A 21217-nucleotide genomic window follows, 5' to 3' on the forward strand; every position below is an offset into this window, starting at 1 on the left:
AACCTGGTTCAGAACAGAAAAAGGGAAAGTGTCTAGCTGAGGCTATAAAATTGTTTATTTTAGGTTTTGGCTCACAAAAAAACAGATTTGATGAGGACTGCGGGATTTGAGCCCTTCCCCTTAAAATTTTGTCTGACTCGTAAAAACATAACAAAAATGCATATAAAAAGTTCTTTGATTTTTTTTAGTTTTTTTCTTATTATTCTCTCCCCCTCCCCCCAAAAAATCCACCATCCCTGAAAGAAATCGTGGCTGCAGTCTGGGATAGCTGATAAATTTGTTCAGACATTTGTTTGAAAAACGGCAAATCTAGACCGCTTTTCTTGCTTTCTGTTCCATTTTTCCAGAAAACGGATAATCCGGACAAGCTATAGAGATATAAAATGCAATTACATGATGAGTCTTACATCCATATTATTTGAAAAAAACTACGTTTTCTAAAGAGTTAAAGAGGCTGAGTTAAAAGGTCGAACCTTAAAACGTACAGGGATTAGGAGGCACAGTTGGGGGGCTACCGCCCCCAAACCCCCACTTTCGCAGCCTTTAAATATAAAAAAATTTCTTTAAACTGAAAAGTAAGGAGCGACATTAAAACTTAAAACGAACAGAAATTATTCCGTATATGAAAGAGGCTGTGCCCTCCTCAACGCCTCGCTCTTTACGCTAAAGTTTGACTTTCTCACAACTCTTTTTTTAAACAATAAAAACTTTAGCCTAAAGAGCGAGGCGTTGAGGAGGGCACAGCCTCTTTCATATACGGAATAATTTCTGTTCGTTTTAAGTTTTAATGTCGCTCCTTACTTTCAGTTTAAAGAAATTTTTTATATATTTAAAGGCTGCGAAAGTGGGGTTTGGGGGCGGTAGCCCCCCAACTGTGCCTCCTAATCCCTGTACGTTTTAAGGTTCGACCTTTTAACTCAGCCTCTTTAACTCTTTAGAAAACGTAGTTTTTTTCAAATAATTTCTGCACGTTTTTGTACAGTTTATTACTTATTATTGCTTGACTAACTGTTAGCTGATCATGTCAGGAGTTAAAGTTGGGGGCTGCCGCCCCCAAACCCCCCGCTCTTGAATATTCTTGTGTTAAGGCTTTTAATTCCTGAATACTCAAATCACGTCGTACAGGGTGCCTCCTAATCCCTGTACGTTTTAAGGTTCGAACTTGTGAATCAGCCTCTTTAACAGCCCCCCAACTGTGCCTCCTAATCCCTGTACGTTTTATGGGTCGACCTTGTAACTCAGCCTCTTTAACTCTTTAGAAAACGTAATTTTTTTCAAATAATTTAAAAAAGAAACTGAATTTCTTTTTAAAGTTAAAATTCAGTATATAAAAAATTTGCTCTGATGGTGAATCGAACCCGATTTTTCCGCCTGACAGTCTGGAGTATCAACCGCTGGACTATACAGACACAATAGTAATTGTTTTTTTAGTAAATTAAAGCTATTTTCGACGCAAGCAAATTCCCAAAAAACTTGATATTTGGTTTTTGGAAAACAGGGAAGGAGTGATCAGATTGAGCTGAAATTTCGAGGATAAGCTCCCAGGCCCCAGGAAAACTCATCATCTAAATTTCAGCCCGATCAGACAACGTTAAAGGGGGGTTGTGGTGGGAAAAATTAACATGGGCTAATATAGGAAAACGAGGTTTTTCGTAAATGTAAATTCGGGGAATAATTTTTTCGGTCTGAAAATATCAAAAGGCCCTAACAGGCCGAATTCTGCTTCGAATGAGTCCTCATTCAACCGGATTCGTTGCCAACTGTGGCCTGTAGGCGTGGCTAAGAAAAAAAAAGAAATGATGATGAATTTTAAGTGGCTATATTTGGTTTTTTGAAAACAGGGAAGGAGTGATCGGATTGAGCTGAAATTTCGAGAATAAGCTCCCGGGCCATAGGAAAACTTAGCCTCTAATTTTTAGCGCAATCGGACAACGTTAAAGGGGGCTGTGGTGGGAGGGTCCAAACTTCCGGCCCAGTTTACCCCATGAAGATAAAATCGGAGGAGAATGAAATTTTGCAAGTTTCTTAGTTTGAGCTTGTGCTACAAAATGCGATTACCGCCGTCTCTCTGCGACCTCTAGGACCTGAAATCGCTTAACATTGTGGTGGGTCGCCTCTTTATAGAGGCACAAGTGTGCCTCCTTGATATACGTTTCAATAGTTTTTATACATGACAATAGCCTAAATACACTTAAATACGGGCTAGGCAAATCCATTTCCCCATTTAGCCCTTAATCAGCTCCGGATATAGTTTTGTTGCTTTGCATTAAAAAAAAGAATAACAAATTTACATAAAAAAACAAATCTAACCACACTTAAACGGACTGTGCGCATGTCGTGGTGAAAGCCGCTATACATTTTGTTTTACTATGGCACCGAAAATCGCTGTATAGCGCACGAATTTGGGCTCTAGTAATTGTAGTACTCTAGCAAATGTCTATGGTGGCACCTCTGATTGACTAACATAATTTTGTACTAACAACTCATCGGAGCGTATGACTAGCCTCTAAGATTCAAAATGGAACCAGCAATATATATATTTTTCTAATGCTTAATATTGAATACTTAAGATAAGTTTAACTTTTGTTTATGATGATGCTGTGAGAATTGCTTGCTTTAAATTTATTTTATTGCATTTTATTGCTTAACAAAATGACCTCCAGATCAAATATTTTAAAAGGCAATCTGCAAATGAACCCTTGTAATAAACCAACTGGATGTTTTTGTCGTATTCCCAAAGACTTTCACGAAAATCCTGTCAAATTCTTAGAATATAGAGCAATCCGTTGGGAGGGGGGTTAAGGTTTTAAAGTTAATTTGTTATTTAATTTTAAAAAAAAATGCGACGAAAAATTTCCCATTGACTTGAAAGGACAGGTGTTTTTAGTATATTTACATAATTTTCAAACTTTGATTTTCTTACTTGTATTGTTTGTTTCTTGTATTTAATGTCATTGTTCACAGGTTATGTTTGCCATTTGTCTCTTCGTCAAGAATCCATGTGTTTTTGCTTAAAAGGCAGATAGTGGCTCGGTAGAGGTCAAAGTCATAATATTTACATTTTTCCTCTTTACTCAATTGCAAAGAAAAATGTGATTTTCTTCTCAAATTTTGTTTTCTTAGACGACGGAATTAAAGAACGTGTATGCGCACACTTATTAAAATTAAAATCGTTTTACTTGTTAATAAATACTTTCTAAGACCACACTGGCTATACATGACGTATGAAGCTAAGAGAGGAAAAGAAATAATAAATGATAAATAAAACCAAAAAAGGGTGAGAAAACGAGGATTTTGTCAGCCAGTGGTAAAATATGAAGACAAAAAACCAACAAATATTTCGACAAGGAACTCCGCCAAGTTGTCCTCAGTGCTAAAAAAAAAAAAAAAAAAAAAAAAAAAAAAAAAAGAAAAAAAATCCATCCTTTTAGAGTACACTACACACGATCCGAACAAACACTCAAATTTTGCGGTTTGTTTGGTATAAAAGTTAAAATTTGACTTTATTTTTATTTATTATAATTAATTGAAAGCGTGGCTTTTTTTTTGTCTACTTTTGGCAATAGGTTTAGTCATTTGTAACTCGTAATGCCCTGAATAAGCAGGCATAGGCATATGTAAGCATAAAATTGAATACTTAGAAGGAAATGCTTTATTGAATAGTCAGAATTCCTCCAAAGGTGCTATTCATGTAAATATGGATATGTTAATCCACAATTTTAGTACACAATCACTTAATGCGGATAGATAAGAAGATAGGCAATTACTTTTAAATTTTTATTATGGGAGATGGCATCAGATAGAACAAAACAAGAAGTATATCCTTTAATTCTCTATTCAATGTTCATTTCAATGTTGACTCAGGTAATGGGGCCACATATAGGCCCTAGCCAAGAATTTGTTGAATTTTGCGGGCTTATATTAATTTGTGTGCTCATTAATCATCAACATAATTTATTATCATTTCTTTTGCAAAAATTACATTGTGAAATCCACCCTACAGCAGAGTAAGTAGTTTTCCCTTAGCAGAAAAGTCATTTTTCCTTTTCCCATGCAGTGATACCGAAATTTCTAACATTATTTCTCAGCTTTCAAGTAGCTGTTCAGTTGAGGGTTTTGGTTTGAGCTGTAATTTTCTTTAAAAAATTGGTCAGTTTGTTTCTAACCCCATCTCACACATAACTAACCTCTCTCTTTCTTCTGGTGTTTTTCCTCATTTATTTAAAGTTGCTAATGTTGTACCTTTGTTTAAAAAAGGTGATTCATCTCTAATTTCAAACTATAGACCTATTTCCTTCCTGTAATTTCTAAGGTTATTGAAAAAGTAGTGTATTGTAGACTTTCTTCATTTGTATTTAGTACTAATACGACTGCAGGAAATTCTCTCATAACTAACCATCAGTATGGCTTTCGTCCCTGTTTTTCTACCTTGCATGCACTTTTAGATGCAACAGAGTTTGTGCGTGTTAACATTGACAAGGGCTTGTGTGTTTTGGGTCTATTTCTTGACTTTTCAAAGGCATTTGATATGGTCGTTCACTCTGTTCTATTGTCTAAATTATCTTCATTTGGAGTGCATGGAGCCCCTCTTGAATGGTTTAGGTCTTACCTCTCAGGGAGATCTCAGTATGTTTCGGTTAATGGTACTTCTTCCTCTTCCTTGCCTATTGTGAAAGGTGTCCCACAGGGCTCTGTGCTTGGACCACTTTTGTTTTTAATTTGTATTAATGATCTTATTGATGGTCTTCATCCCCTTGTGCACCCTATTCTTTTTGCTGACGACAGTAACTTTTTCATTGCTGCAGTGGACCTGCCATCTGCCACTTCCCTAGCTCAAGGTCTTCTTGATAAAGTAAAAGATTGGTGCTTGTCAAATGGTATGACTCTCAACAACCAAAAAAGTGCCATTGTACACTTTAGAACCCCTTATCGTATGAGAGACGCAAGAGAGCCAAACATCCTGATTTATGGGAATGATATTATACCGCAAGCTACTATAGTGAAATTTCTTGGTGTGTATCTTGACTGTTTCTTTCTTTTAAACCCCATATAACTCATACCCGTTCCCTTGTCCTCCGCCAATCTTCAAGGTTATACAGGGTTAACTCATTTCTTCCCCCATATGTTATGCTTTCTGTTTATTATGCTTTGATTTTTCCTTACCTTTCTTATTGTTGTTCTATCTGGGGTAGTACTAATATATCTCTTTTCTGCTCACTTCATAAGGCCCAAAATTGGGCAGTGAAGGCCACTTTTCTTCTACCTTGTTTTTACCCTTCCTCTGATCTTTATTATGACACCGGAATAGCTCCAATGGATCGTATTGTAGGTAAAAGTTACATTTATTTAGCACATTCTGCTTTTCTAGGTGCACTTCCACCATCTCTGCAGCAGTTTTTCTTTCTGTCAGGCTCAGGTAGGTACTCTTCTTTTTTACGTAGCTCTTATCGCAGGTTCATTTTACCTAAGCGATCATCGACAGCAAATCAGAGGTCTCCTGTTTATCAATCTATTTTACTATGGAACTCCATCCCTCCTGATGTCCCTCTTTCTCTTTCTGCAAAGGCAGTTTCTCACTGGGTATTTCCAGTATAGTATTCCCCCCCCTTTTTTTGTTCTTTTTTTTTGCATTGTCTCCAAATTTATGTCTTTTTCTTCATTCAATATATTTTTCTGATTTTTTTTTTTATATTTAATCCTAATTTTCAATCTCTTCTTCGCTTATATATTTTTTTCAGTTATTTTTGAAGTTTCCTGTTAATTCTCCTATTTTCATAAATGTCACTTGATCCATTTTTTTTATGTGCTTATGTTTTTTTTCTGTTTTTTTTATGTGCCTTATAATAGTGTCATATTTGTTTTGTTGGCACTTTACAATCTGAGCTTCTTGGGCGTGCATGAATTACAAGTCTGTAATTGTTTTTTTTTATTATCAGTAAATTGATTGATTGTTTCATTGATTGATTGATTGAAAGCTTTAAGTTTTATTGCAGTTAGTTTTGTCTAGCTTAAATTTTTCTGTGTCTTATTCAAGTCTTCTACCACAATAACATCATGTATAACACATCATAACATATAACATATAACACTCATATAACATCATGTATAACACATCACAATAACATTACAATAACACAACACATCACAATAACATCAGTTAGCATCATATTATGTTGCATAATTTAATGGGCTGTGAACGCTTTGATCAGCTCAGAGTTGAGAAGTAAACTTACAGAGGTTGAAGAAGAACGTATGAAGTACTAACCCCACGTAAAATAAACCAAAATCTATGGATAAAAATGGGAATAAGCTATAAATATTTAGTTTCTTTTAGATGAAGTAGAAATGATAGCAAAATACCTGAAAATATTTGCTGCTGCAAACAGTCCTTCAGATAGGAGCATTGGATCCCAAGTATCCCACTGCTCACGAGGTAAAAGGGCAATGTTTGGATTTTTTTCAACTTCTTTTTGCACCTGAAAAAACAAAAAAAATGAGAATCAAGGAACCATCGATAAACAGTCATAAAAAATCTACTAAAGGTTTGTTTTTCGATGAAAATTATAGTAATTGTTTCACAGCGATATAGTTGCAATGTTATTGAGTCTTAAGTAAAGCTATACACATCTGAATTCTACCAGAATTCAACCATAAATAATGGTAGTTTCTGCCAGTGTTTAAGAACAACAAACAACAGTCCAAACCATGTGCCGGGATTATTACAGGCCCAAATAATGTCATGATATTATAATATCATGTCTTGATACTACATCAAGCCCATATAATGTCAGGAAAAATGACATAATGTCAAGACATTATATCAAGTCCATAACGACAGGAAATATCTTTCTGTCCCATGGGACAGTAGTAGACTATTTATGCTAAACGAGCTTGAAATTTGCTCATCAATTACTAGCCTTAAGCCATGGATATCCCTGTGAATTATGCTCGCAGAAAAGGGCAGTTTACTTTTGCATAATATCCAAGGGCAGCAGCTGCTGAAATCTTTGATCTATCATTTGAACAACAATCAACAGTCCAAACCATGTGCCAGGATTATTACAGGCCTCAGGTGGTATCCCTCCCAATTAAATCAAAACCTCCCTCTTTACGCCCTTCTAGGAAGTTCCAATTTCCTTTAATTTTTTCTTAGTAACATCCTCCCACTCCCACCCATTATTACCCAATCTGGGTAATACGTCGACGAAGATTTTCCCCATACTTTTACCTTTTACACATAGAGAGTCTATCATACCATACACTACTACTACTACTACTACTACTAATACTACTACTACTACTAGCAACTCGCCAGCACCAAGCCACCTGAGGCCAACATAGCTACACACGCTCCTCCTCCCTCCCAATTAAATCAAAGCCTCCCTCTTTACGCCCTTCCAGGAAGTTCCAATTTCCTTTAATTTTTTCTTTGTAACATCCTCCCACCCCAGATGAGGACGACTGGCTTTCTGTTTAGTCCTAGACGGTTGGCCGAAAAGGACAATCTTCGGCAATCTGTCATTCTTCATACACAGAACGTGCCCTAGCCATCTCAATCCTTCTCTCTTTATAGCCCTGGAAAGCGGGATTGAACCACATTTTTTGTACAGCCTACTGTTTGAAATACGGTCAGTCAGCCAGGTACCCAGAACAAACCGTAGTCAATTTCTCTGGAAAACATCAAGCAAACTCTCATTCGTTTTTCAGAGCGCCCATGCGTCAGAGCCATATTTGACAACTCTCATCACTGTAGCTCGCGATATTCTAATCTTGGTTTGCAGACTAACCTTTCTGTTCGTCCAAACTTTTTTTAACAATGAAAAAACACCCTGAGCCTTGGTTATTCTACTTTTAACATCTTCACTCCTCCCACTGTCTTTACAAATAATACTACCAAGGTAAGTGAAGCTGCTCATCTGATGAATGTTTTGTTACCCAACGTCACCTTTTCATCTTCACTTATTTCTAGCCTTAGTGACTTAGTCTTCTTAACATTGATTTTCAAACGTATTCTAGCACCCTGAACTTACAAAACCTCTAAAAGTTCATTCATTTTGCTCATATTTTCATCTATGATGCTTAAATCATCATGTCCCATTGTCTTTCCTGTGCTCCTTAAGACAAAGTTCATCAAAATGATCCATAGAAAAGGGGAAGAGAACACAACCCTGCTTAAATCATGATTTAACAAAAAAACAGCTGCTAACCTCATTTCCTACCTTAACCGCAGCAGTGTTATTCTCTTGCATATCACTAATACCTTTAATGTATTTGTCTGGTATACCATACAAGGATAAGATCTTTGCTAAAGCTCTTCCATCAACAGAATTGAACACTTGCTAATAATCTAGAAACTGAGGACCAATGATCTTTGACAAATCAGGCAGTTCTTAATTGTTAACCTAAGAGTGAAAGTTTGGTCGACACATGATCTAAATTTCTCAAAACCGCACTTTTAATTAAGGCTTTACTAAAACCGTTAGGTACTTCCCCTTTTTCAAAAATCATATTCATAATCTTCAGTAACTTATTTCTAACCTCAACGCTACCATATTTAAGAAACTCATTTACCGCACTTTCAGCACTTGGAACCTAATTATTTTTTAATCCTTTTAGTACTGTCGTTAATTATTCTTCACAAAAACAAATCTTCTTTCACATCCAAACTTTTTAACTCTTTCCTTATCACTAATTGTAGCCCTGTTCTTATCTTCAACTGGAGAAGTCCGGATTGAATACTCCCTCTAAATTTATTAACACGCCAGTACAATATTTTACCATTATGCCGTCTAGCTGCATCTTTTGTATCCTCGGCAGTTTTATCCATGGCCTCCACTTCACATCTTCTTAGTTCATATTGTAATGCTTTCTCCACTTTCTTTTGGTCGGGGAACAGTACAGAGAACGAGGGATCTACTAAATGATGTTGGCTACAGCAAAACCAAATTATAAAAGCAAATCGACAGTTTGTAATTTTTTTTATTGTACCAAACAATTGGTATCTTCAAGCAGACTCAGGTAGGATGTTCCAATCAATCAAATGTAGTCACATTAGTATCGGACATTAAGTTTCGAGCAATAGGAATTTGGATATTCTTTTAAATTAAGTAGATGATGAGAAGATTGGTAGGAAACAAACTTAAAAGTCTAATTTACATTAATTGACCTGAAGAAAAGTGAAAGATGCAGATTCCACGTAATAGAAAAATTTCAAATTAAAATAAACGGTCCTAGCCGAGTGGTTAGCGCTCCGGACTTGAAATCCTTAATTAAGGGGTTCGAGTACTGGTGTCGCTTGTTTTTTGGTTTGGAACGGGGGTCATGCTTAGACGCAAGATGAAAGCAAATAGTACCAAAAAGAAAAACTAAACAATCTGGCAAAGGGAGAAAGAATGGAAGGAAGAATGAACTTGTCTGTTTTAATAGAAATGACATTAGGACCAGAAGAAGACGGTTTTTCAAAGTTTAACATTCTTAAGCACTTTTAAAATAGCTACTGGTTCCAAAATCAGTGAATTAAGCGATGGCGGTCCAAACTAAGGTTAGAATACTAATATTGACGGGAATTAGGTACCTTAGAAGCGGAACTTTATGCAATACTACCAAAACTAAAGTATATACTTCTTGTAGATTTAGCTTACTCTCAACATCTTTTTATCAAGCAGTAGACTCAATAGGACGAACGGAAACTGAATAGATCCTTGTATTCCATTATCTTCTAAAATTACAAATATCCGCTCATTATTTTCTTTTTTAATAATAAAGAATCATAACTATAGACCTTTAAGCTAACAGACCTCCAACACAAAATTTATGTATGTTTTCGTAGTACTCAAAGCGTACTAAAACTACTAAAAACAAGCAGAACTGGCTAAAAGCTTAGAGGACATATCAATGTTCCAGAGTCTAATTTTCATTCTTAATCTTTGGAGAGGTTTGAGCTCATCAATAGATTTTAAAATCTTGTCTCTTTTGAACTAAAATTAGCAGGGGATGCAGCATATACTCCGAAAATAGACTAGAAACTCAAAGATGATTTAACCTCTTTTATATTGTTCATTAGCGGCACAGCTGGTAAAGATCCCACGGCTGGTGTAGTTGAGAGAATCTCCACCGATGCCGAAGACGTCAGATCTATCAAATTTAGATTAGAAATCTCCATTATGATTACGTTATACCAAGGAATAACATAATATTAAACAGAACAAAAAGTTTTTGCACCTGAAAGTAAGGAGCAACATTAAAATTGAGAACAACTATAAATTATTCCGTATATAAATGGGGCACAAAATGGACAAAAATTGAAATAATTAATCAAGGCATATTGAAAACAAGCAAAATTATCACTAATATGAGTAAGGCTAAAACCACACTAAGGCTAAAACACACTAAAGACCGGAGCGGCTTCCTGAAAGCAACAGCTACCCTTAGCGCCAGATCAACCTCCTCCATACAGGTGTTTTACCTCCAACCCCCACGGACAGAATTTTTGAAAATGGCCGAATGTTTCAGATCGGCTATTGGAAAATGTAATAGTTTACAAATAATCACTGCCAAAAAAGTTTAACAGCATCATGAGAACCTTCGATAAGCTTTAATTTAATGCGGCTGTAGTTTCTGAGACCGTGCTTACTGGTTTCGGAGCTTCGTTTATTCCGATCAAAGCAGGAATTTCAATATACTATGGGAGGCTACGGTAGCTGAGAAGCAGAACAAAAAGTATGGGAGGGGGACTGGTTGGTTCCCAGTTACTTTGGACCTTTATAAAGGCCACTATAACTTTCAACTGAATTGGCCGTTTGCAAAGTTTATACGACCACCCCTTCTATACGATATGATCCCGAAATATGGGATCCCAATATATGGGAGACACTTGGATCTTTACTAAGGCAACGCTAGAGCGTTAGCTCTAATTCTTTTTTTTTCTACAAGACCTATTAGGTTAAAGTAGTTTTATTTATTTTTATCCTCTATCCTATTATGTAAAGAAAAAGCTACTTACTAGATAATATGCTACTGCCCTGAGGGAAATAGTAGCTACATATAAGGCATTAGTAACAAAATCAATGACATTCCACATATCACTTGAATATTCTTGGAGACCAACATCCCACAGCTGCTTAATTTCACTCCACACAAGACCTATAAAGAAAAGGCTAAGTAAATAGATGGCAATAAATAAATATAAATTTATTAAATAAATGAAAAATAAAAATATAGGCCTAGTAAAACCAAAATTAATGAATGAAATACTAAAAATGCAAGTTTAATATAGATCTTGGTTTGAATTTCTTCAAAAAATTTTTAATACATTTCAAGACGGCCTTAAAATTTTATTATCAAATTAAATTACATTAATATATCATACTAATAATTATATCAAAATCTATAGAATTTTATGATATGAAGCTTCAGTGACCACCTTTCTTGATACGCTATTCCGTTTTGTCAAATTGGATCTGGGCCAGAATGGTTTATTTGTGAAAATAATAGTAAATCAAAGTTATTAGATAATAAGCGACAATGTTGGTGGGGTTTTCTTCTTCCCTTTTTGGGTTGGATTAGTAATTACAGTGCATATGAGCTGTATTAAAGCCACAGTATACAAACCACAATGAGCAAAAACTATAAACCGATAGAAAGTTGGCGGTGGATTTGTGAAGTGTGTGGGGGCAACATTATCACTGAAGGTGGAGTGCGTCAATGGTGCATTCGATTAAACATGGCAGAACAAATGTTCAGGATCAATAGCGAACTGAAAGACTCAGCATACTGACTGCCGAATTTGTTCAAAAATTCAATGCAAAAGTCCAAGAAACCAAAGATTTACAATTACAAAATTCTCGCTCAGTTTCCCTTAAATTTTGCCAAGTTTGATGTCCAAAATCATAAATAATACGCTCGGCTACTATAAGTTTCATAGAAAATGAATACCAAAAATTGTGACAGAAACCCACAAGAACAAAACCCCAGCTGCAAAATTTTATGACTCAGGTAACGTCAAGGTCATTCACCGGTATGATAAGTTCCTAGATTTGATTGACGATTAGATTGAAAAGTGGTATTTAAGAGTGACTTTCAATTGTGTATAATATTTTTTTTATAATACCTTGTTTATTTTCAATTCCGAAACGTAATCTACTTTCTGGATGCCATTGCAGCTACACTGTTTCTTACAGATTCCCTGCATTCGCAACCTTTACTAGAAATCAATTAAAAAAAATTTCCAAAAGAAGTTTTTTTTAAAAAAATGTAAGAGCCATGTTTAAACTAACTACTGCTACTACTGCTACTAACAACTCACTGCAGTACCAAACCACCTGAGGCCAACATAGCTTCGGACGGTCCTCTTTCATCCAAATCTATTCAAAGATTCCCTCTTTATACCCTCCCAAAAAAGTTCCAATTTTCTTTCAATCCTTTCTTACTTACTCCCTTTCTTACTCCCACCATTTACCCGTGCAATTTAAACATTTTTGCCTCTCAATTACTCGGACTATCTGTCTTGGCTTTTTTCCTGCAATTAGCCATGTCTTGATGCCTACTGCAAAATACTTGATTTTCACTTGATTTCCTACACCATTCAGAGACGACCAGCTTACCGTTTGGCCCTAGTTGGATGGCTGAAAAGGGTAATCTTTCGCAAACTATCCACAAAACACGGCAATTCTTAATCCGTTAAAGGTGTCCTAAGCATCTCAACTTTTCTTTCAATATAGCTCTAGAAAGTATTATACAGGAATGTTTTTCGAACAGCTTACTGTTGGAAATACGTTCAGTTATCAAAAGCCAAAACAATCTACAGATAATATTAAAAATTAGGATGACCAGGAATATATTTACGGCTAAACTTAAAAGGGCCAGAACTTACTATCAAAAAAAATAAAAAAAAAAAAATTAAAGTTACAACAGTAAGAACTTAAAATAAACAATTATATCAAACATAGAGATAGCAGATACTGATATAGATGAATAAATAAGTCTTGAAACTAGTGGAATTCAAAATTAGTACTCAAGTCCAATTTGAACGACCAGAAATTGATAAAAACAGGAGTTTAGCTACTGCCCCATCTCCATTACCCATCCATAAGCTTTCTACAGGCTGTTGTGTCATTTGCATTTTGTTGGACATTGAATGTATTTTAAACAGCATGGTTTCGTTTTTAATTACATAGAAGAAGAAGAAAAAAAAAACTATATTAATCAAGATCATAGGCAGCACAACAGCGCTGCCTAAGTAAAGAGCCAAGTGGGCGAAATGTTTTATTTACTTTTTTACAATTTTTTTTTCATCGAGGCACTTTGTATAGAAGGGGTCATTGTATATACTTTGGAGGGAGCTCATGCGATTGGAAATTAAAAGTTCTAGTGCCCACTTTAAGAGTCCAAAGTGATTGGAGGCTAACCAGCCCCTATCACACCCCTTTATAGCCCAAACGTATCCAAATATAATTCTAAGGTAGTTATTTTGCTCAGTATGGTTAAAAGGTTCAATAGCTATGTCTGTGGGAAAGTCAACCCCCCACAGCACTTGAGACATGGGCTTTAAGTTATGCAATTCAAAAATTGCTTACGTATAGTATTTGTCACCGGGAAAAGCGGACATATTTGACATTTGGCGTCTAAAAAGGCAAAGGGCACTCAGGTGAAGCTTTCAGATAATTTTGAGAGGAGTTTTAAACTAGATCAAAAGACAGTTTGTGTATGTAGGTTTTCATAAGGGTGTAGCTCATGAAGGACTGAGGGTACTAAGTTGGAACTTTATGGAATGATTAGGGTGATGATCGATTGGCCAAAAAGACAATATTTACACACTAACACTACAACTACTGCTACTACTCAGCTTCGTCTATCAAGCTAAAACTTACAGGGTATGATGAGGGGGACGTTCAACTGAAAAAGAGGCAATACTTGCATACTACTGCTACTACTAATACTACTGTTACTACTACTACTAATACAACACCTCTAATACTACTACTGCTTCTACTACTACTATGCTACTAGTTCAACTAAGTCTGAGGGCAAGAAAGTGAAAATTAAGAGAAAATTGAGGGGAAAGTTGAGAGGGAAAACTAATGAAAATAAACTCAATGTTTAATGTTTAAATCGCTATATCTTAATTTCTAAGATCTCCTCAGTTTCAGATTGAAGATTTTATATAACACATATCTTTTAGTTCTTTCAATGTTATAATTGCCTAGAAAAATGTTTAAAATATATTTAGTTTTCAGTAAAGCACAAATTACTAAACAACTAATAGAAAGTTTATGGGTGGGGGAGAGGGAAAGGGTAGTAGCCAAGCCCCTGTTTGTAGTAGTTTTTTCTCGTCTTAAATTTGACTTAAGTGTTAAATTTAATTTCTACTCGTTTTGGGATGTACGTTATTTTTATGCCTGATGAGATGATTTGTTCTAATTTCTGTTTGTTATGGAGTTCAGTAGCAGCACTATTAATTTTACAGGAACTTGGGTATAGGAACTGGAAACCATGAGGATATGGTTATTGAACAGGCCAAATTTCATGGTTTAATTTTCATCAAGCCCTTTTATTGGGTATTTCCCTCCTGTTTCTTAAATCATTCAATAGTTTTTGTAAAAGCTTTTAAAGGGTGTTTATACATTTTCTGTATTTATTCTTATATTAAATTAAATTTGATGTATTTTGCATATTTGGAAGCACAGTAAATAAAAATATTTTCAATGTATATATTATTAGACAAATTCTGTTATTTACAGTTTTAGGTGTTTGACACGAGTAAGTCTTTGCTCATTACAGTTTCCTTGCCACGAACTATCTGATCTCCTAGCTGCTTCGTCCCACTCCATATAAGATAAAAGAAAATATAATTTTTGAAGGATCATGTCTTTCTTGGGAAATATTAATAATCTTGTAGACATGTGGGGTTCACAAGAGCTGTGATGATGGTTTTGATTAAGCTATTAAGCTGAGTTTCCGAAGGCTATTCAGAAAAATGACATGTGTAAGATAAATAAATATTTTCATGATGACACAGTAAATGACCGGGAAGGAAAGAGTAATGGTTATTTTCGTCATACGTAATCAATTTACAATAGAATTAGATACGTTAGTGACGAGTTGCGCTCAGAAAGCTGTCAACATTATAGCCATAGCCCTTTTAAGCGCTAAGATCATTTTTATTCAAGCGTAAGGCCCGCCCAGCCTCGTTATATTTTATTATTCAAAAATGCTGAACGACAAAAACTTTAAAAAATGTAGCATGTATATACTCAAAAACGAAAACCTTAGAAAAATAGTTTGCCCCCTCCCCTCCCCGAAACAATTCCTAAGTCTCTTTACTCATCCCCATAGTAAAAAAACCTGAACGCTTCAACTTGATTCCCCAGCAATGAGACCAAATAAGGAATGCTTCTTAAGCTATGCATACAATGGTACACTTTTTAATAAGACCCACTGAGTGTATACAATTTCCAAAATGAAATATATTCGACTGCCTTCAGTCTTCAGCCATAAACAAAACAAAAACAAAACAAAAACTCTCTTGTCGAAATTCGAGAACCAAGAGACTGTAAAATCACTCACCGTTACACTTTATGTAGCATCATATGACCATTTTAAGAAGAGTGACTTGCCGGGTGTTACGGACACTTACCAACTGCATAAATAAAGATTATTTTCATAGCTAGATTCGTGCCCATGAGAATTTATTTGAGAGGAATTCATTTGTTAAATTTTTCAATACCCATTTGAAAGGTTAAAAAATAAACGGCACACTGCTTAAAATATATTTGAAAATTTGAGTTTAAACGTCAAATAATGTTCTCGAAAAGTCGGTCTGCATGTCCGAATACTGATGGAAAAGTCACAAGGACATCTAATACCCATTTCGAAGAACGATGAGTTTATATTTACTTTTTATTTGCAGCTCGTTCAATAACAAGATCTCCCAGATAAACATTAGCAAATCACCAAACTGACTGAGTCAATTAATGTAGCTACTACTACTACTACTAACAACTCACCGCAGCACCAATCCGCATGAGGCCAACACAGCTACACACGCTCCTCCTACACCCCAATCTATTCAAAGCCTCCCTTTTTACACCCGCCCACGAAGTTCCCATTTCCTTTAAATCTTTCTTTATTACGTCCTCCCACCCCAGACGGGGACGACCTGCTTTCCGTTTAGCCCTAGATGGATGGCTGAAAAGAAAAATCTTAGACAATCTGTCATCCTTCATCCGCACAACGTGCCCTAGCCACCTCAACCTTTCTTTTATTATAGCCCTAGAGAGCGGTATTGAACCGCATTTTTCGTATAGCCTATTGTTTGAAATACGGTCAGTCAGTCGGGTACCCAGAACAATCCTTAAACAATTTCTCTGGAAAAGATCTAGCAAATCTTCATCCGCTTTTCGGAGCGTCCATGCTTCAGAGCCATATTCGATCACTGTAATCACTGTAGCTTCTAATATTCTAATCTTGGTTTGCATACTTATCTTCCAATTCTTCCAGACTTTTTTTTAACTGTGAAAAAAACCCCTGAGCCTTGGCTATTCTATTTTTAACATCTTCTTTGCTCCCACCATCTTTACTAATAATACTACCAAGGTAAGTGAAGCTGCCCACCTGATCAATCTTTTCATTACCCAACTTCACCTTTTCATCTTCACTTATTCCTAGCCTTAGTGACTTAGTCTTCCTAACATTATTTTTCAAACCTACTCTAGCACCCTGAATTCGCAAAATCTCTAAAACTTCATTCATTTTGCTCACACTTTCATCTAGGATGCTTAAATCATCAGCATAATCTAAATCCAGGAGACTTTTCCCTCTCCATTTTATTCTGTGGCCTCCCATTGCCTTTCCGGTACTCCTTAAAACAAAGTCCAACAAAATAATTCATATAAAGGGGGATAGAACACAACCCTGCTTAAATCTTGATATAGTACAAAACTAGCTGCTCACCTCTTTTCCTACCTTGACCGCAGCATTGTTATTCTCGTACCTAACGCTAATCACTTTAATGTAATTGTCTGGTATACCATACAAGGATAAGACCTTTACAAGAGCTCTTCTATAAACAGAATCGAACGCTTGCTCATAATCTATAAAACCGAGGACCAAAGGTGTTTGACAACTAAGACACTACTCAATTATTAACTTAAGAGTGAAAATTTGGTCGACACATCCTCTACCTTTTCCAAAACTACACTGTTCTTCTCTTAAAACTTTGTCTACGGCATCTCTCAGTCTAAATAGTATCATATTACTAAGTAATTTACTACCTCAAGAGATCAGACTAATCCCTCGATAATTACCACACTCATTTTTATCACCTTTCTTATAAAGTGGCTCAATTAAGGTTTTCCTAAAATCATTAGGTACTTCCCCTTTTTCAAAAATCATATTCATAGTCTTCAGTAACTTATTTCTAACCTCAGAGAACCATATTTAAGAAACTCATTTACCACCCTATCAGCATCTGGAGCTTTATTATTCTTTAATCCCTTTAGTACTGTTGCTAATTCCTCCTCACAAAAGAAATCTTCCTTCACATCCAAGGTATCACAAACTTTTTCATTTTTCTCTATATTTTTTCCTGCAAGTCTATCTCGGTTAAGCAAATTCTCAAAATGTTCGGCCCATCTCTCTTTAGTTTTTTCCTTATCGCTAATTGCGACCCCATTGCTATCTTTAACTGAGCCAAGTCCAGATTGACTACTCCCTCTCAATTTGTTAACGTGCCAGTAGAATATTTTACATTACAATTGATGTAGCGAGTAGCGTTTATTCGTGGCGAGACGTGGTTCACTGATATCTTTAACTGAATGAGTCACCAAAATGATGAACCAAACTGAATGAGTCAATTAATGTAGCAAGTAGTGTTTATTCGTGGTGACGTGGTTCGTTGATATCATGAACTGAATGAGTCACCAAAATGATGAACCAAAATGAATGAGTCAATTAATGCAGCGAGTACTGTTTATTCGTGACGACGTGGTTCATTGATATCTTGAACCGAATGAGTCACCAAAATGATGAACCAAAATAAATGAGTGAATTAATGCAGCGAGTAGTGTTTATTCGTGACGACGTGGTTCATTGATATCTTGAACCGAAAGAGTCATCAAAGTGATGAACCAAACTGAATGAGTCAATTAATGTAGCAAGTAGTGTTTATTCGTGGTGACGTGGTTCGTTGATATCATGAACTGAATGAGTCACCAAAATGATGAACCAAAATGAATGAGTCAATTAATGCAGCGAGTACTGTTTATTCGTGACGACGTGGTTCATTGATATCTTGAACCGAATGAGTCACCAAAATGATGAACCAAAATAAATGAGTGAATTAATGCAGCGAGTAGTGTTTATTCGTGACGACGTGGTTCATTGATATCTTGAACCGAATGAGTCACCAAAGTGATGAACCAAACTGAATGAGTCAATTAATGTAGCGAGTAGTGTTTATTCGTGGCGACGTGGTTTATTGATATCTTTAAAGTGGACTAGCAATTTTCTTCTTATTTCTATATAGCTCGTCATACTTCTACTGTTCACCTTCATCACGAAACTATTTATTTACATATTTACATATTCATATTACATATTACATATTACATATTTACATATAATTATTTACATATTCATTGTTTTGATTAAAAATTAAAATGAACTATAAATATGCTCAAACATTCGTTCAAGCAAAATTACTATTATGTATTCTTAAATTTTATTATTAAGTAAAAATATGGACTTATTGCAAAAACAAAACAAAACATTACTAACTTGTGTACTTATCATTTATTTAAATTCACCAAAAACTCTAGAAGATTCAGGCCATAACATTCTAGAAATGGCTTAAGTTTTTCTGCTAGATTGGTCAGTTAAATTAAATTGGATAAGAGTTATCAGAATCCATTTAGTTTTTTTAAGTCGTGCAAAAAATCTATAATGCCAATTTCACATTTTCTAGATCACATTAGTCTTAAAAAACGAAAAAAAAATTAAATCAAATATTGATTATACACCACAAAAGTGTTCTCACTAGACAGATTTGCTGGTATTTAGCAAGTATAATTAAAAATACATTTTTGCATCTAAGAAACTTGCAGATTTGAGGTCATACCAGAGTTGAAATAAAGCTTCAAATACATTTTTAGGAAGTCATTACGGGACAATGGATTTTCCGTGGGTGGGGGAGGAAGGCGTCTTTAGCCCTGAAAGTTTCATTTTTATGCCCGAATTTAGAAATTGTCAGAGAATAATCACTCAGATAAATCTATAAAGAAGGAAACTCCATAGCCTAAGGCCTCAAAAATGTATTTTTATTGCCTTTCAAAACTAAAGAAAAAAAAAAATTAATAACAGTTTTTAAAATTTCCATGAGAAGTGCGTTGGATGGACTAATATATAATGAATATAGGGTAGAGGGTATAATATAAATGCTGAGGGATTATAAGTTTCATTTTTGTTGGGAAGACAGCAGTTCTTGACGGAAACGCTAGTTTTAAATATCAAATGATAGTGAGATAATTTAAATTTAAGCGTAGAGAGCAGATGTTTCATTCCCTCTTATCATAGGCAGTGCAATAGCACTGCCAAAGTAAAAAACGGTGTTGGCAAAGCTTATTATTATTTTTTTTTCTTGGTCTTAGACCAGGGCACTTCGTATCGAAGAAGTTGTCGTAGAAACTTCGAAAAGGGCTCATTCGATTGGAAATTGGAGTGGCTTGTGCCCTTTTTAATAGTCGAAAGTGATTGGAAGGTAACTAACACCCCTGCCACGTCGACCATTTCTCCAAACACATCCAATCAAAATTTTGATATAGCCATTTTGTTCAGCGTAGTTGATTTCCAGATAGAAATTATGTTTCCGAGGAGGACACTCCTCCACAGTCCTCAGGGGAAAGGTTTTAAATTATGCCCTGGGGGCATATAAGGTTTTTATAGAAAGTGTTGTCGTAGAAACTTCAAAAAAGGCTCGTTCGATTGGAAGCTCAAAGGGCTAGTGCCCTTTTAATAATCGAAAGTGATTGGAGGGCAACTAACCTCCCTCTCACGCCCACCTGTTCCCCAAATACATCCAATCAAAATTTTGGGATTGCCCTTTTGTTCAACGTAGTTGAAAGTTCCGGAAATTAGGTCTTTGAGGATGATACCCCCCCCCCCCCACAACCCTCAGGACAAGGGTTGTAAGTTATGCCCTGGGGGCATATAAGGTTTTTTATAGAAAGCATTGTCGTAGAAACTTCAAAGAGGCCTCATTTGATTAGAAATTGAAATGGCTAGTGCCTTTTTTAATAGTCGAAAGGGATTGGAAGGCAACTGATACCCTTCCACGCCCACCATTTATCCAAACACATCCAATCAAAATTTTGAGATATCTATTTTGTTCAAAGTAGTTGAAAGGTCCAGAAATCATATCTTTGAGGATGACACTCGCCCCACAGCCCTCAGGGTAAGGGTGGTATCTTATGCCCTGGGGGCATATAAGGTTTTTATTGAAAGCTTTGTAATTGGAACTTAAAAGGGCTCATTCGATTGGAAATTCAAAGGTCTATTGCCCTTTTTAATAGTCAAAAGTAATGTGAGGGCTACTGACCCCCCTCTCACGCCCACCTTTCCCCAAACACATCCAATCAAAAATTTTAGATAGGCATTTTGTTCAACGTAGTTAAAATTTTTAGAAATTGGGTCTTTGAGGATGATAACCCCCCCAGAGCCCTCGGGGCAAGGGTTGTAAGTTATGCCCTGGGGGCATATAATATTTTTATAGATATGAATGCTATAGAAACTTCAAAAAGGGCTTATTCGATTGGAAATTAGAAGGGCGTGTGCCCATTTTAATTGTCGAAAGTGATTGGAGGATAGCTAACACCCCTCTCACACCCACCATTTCCCGAAACACATCCAATCTAAATTTTGAGATAGACATTTTGTTTAACGTAGTTAAATCGTCTGGAAATTATGTTTTGAGGATGACAATTCCCCCACAGCCCTCAGGACAAGGGTTGTAGTTTATGCCCTGGGGGCATATAAGCATTTTTCTATAGAAAGTGTTATGGTAGAAACTTCAAAATGGAATCAGTCGAAGGGGGCAAGTAGCCCCCTTCTCACGCCCACCATTTCCCCAAACACATCCAATCAAAATTTTTAGATAACCATTTTGTTCAACGTAGATGAAAGGTCCGGAAATTATGTCTTTGAGGATGACTACCCCCTCACATCC

The 21217-nt window shown here is 35.8% G+C and overlaps 1 protein-coding gene across 1 annotated transcript in view; it reads right to left on the bottom strand.

The window, feature by feature from the left end:
- LOC148951733 (transient receptor potential-gamma protein-like) overlaps positions 1-21217 on the bottom strand; it is a 325562-nt gene that overhangs the window by 92413 nt on the left and 211932 nt on the right. Inside the window, exons 7-8 of the mRNA XM_089088658.1 lie at positions 11003-11142; positions 6361-6476 (exon numbers count right to left, since the gene is read on the bottom strand). Of these exons, the coding sequence (XP_088944784.1) occupies positions 6361-6476; positions 11003-11142 (256 nt within the window). The remainder of the gene's footprint in view (positions 1-6360; positions 6477-11002; positions 11143-21217) is intronic.

The sequence above is a fragment of the Artemia sp. Qi Xiang Cuo genome, chromosome 5 (genome assembly GCF_049724085.1).
Source record: "Artemia sp. Qi Xiang Cuo chromosome 5, ASM4972408v1, whole genome shotgun sequence".
Taxonomy (NCBI): domain Eukaryota; kingdom Metazoa; phylum Arthropoda; class Branchiopoda; order Anostraca; family Artemiidae; genus Artemia; species Artemia sp. Qi Xiang Cuo.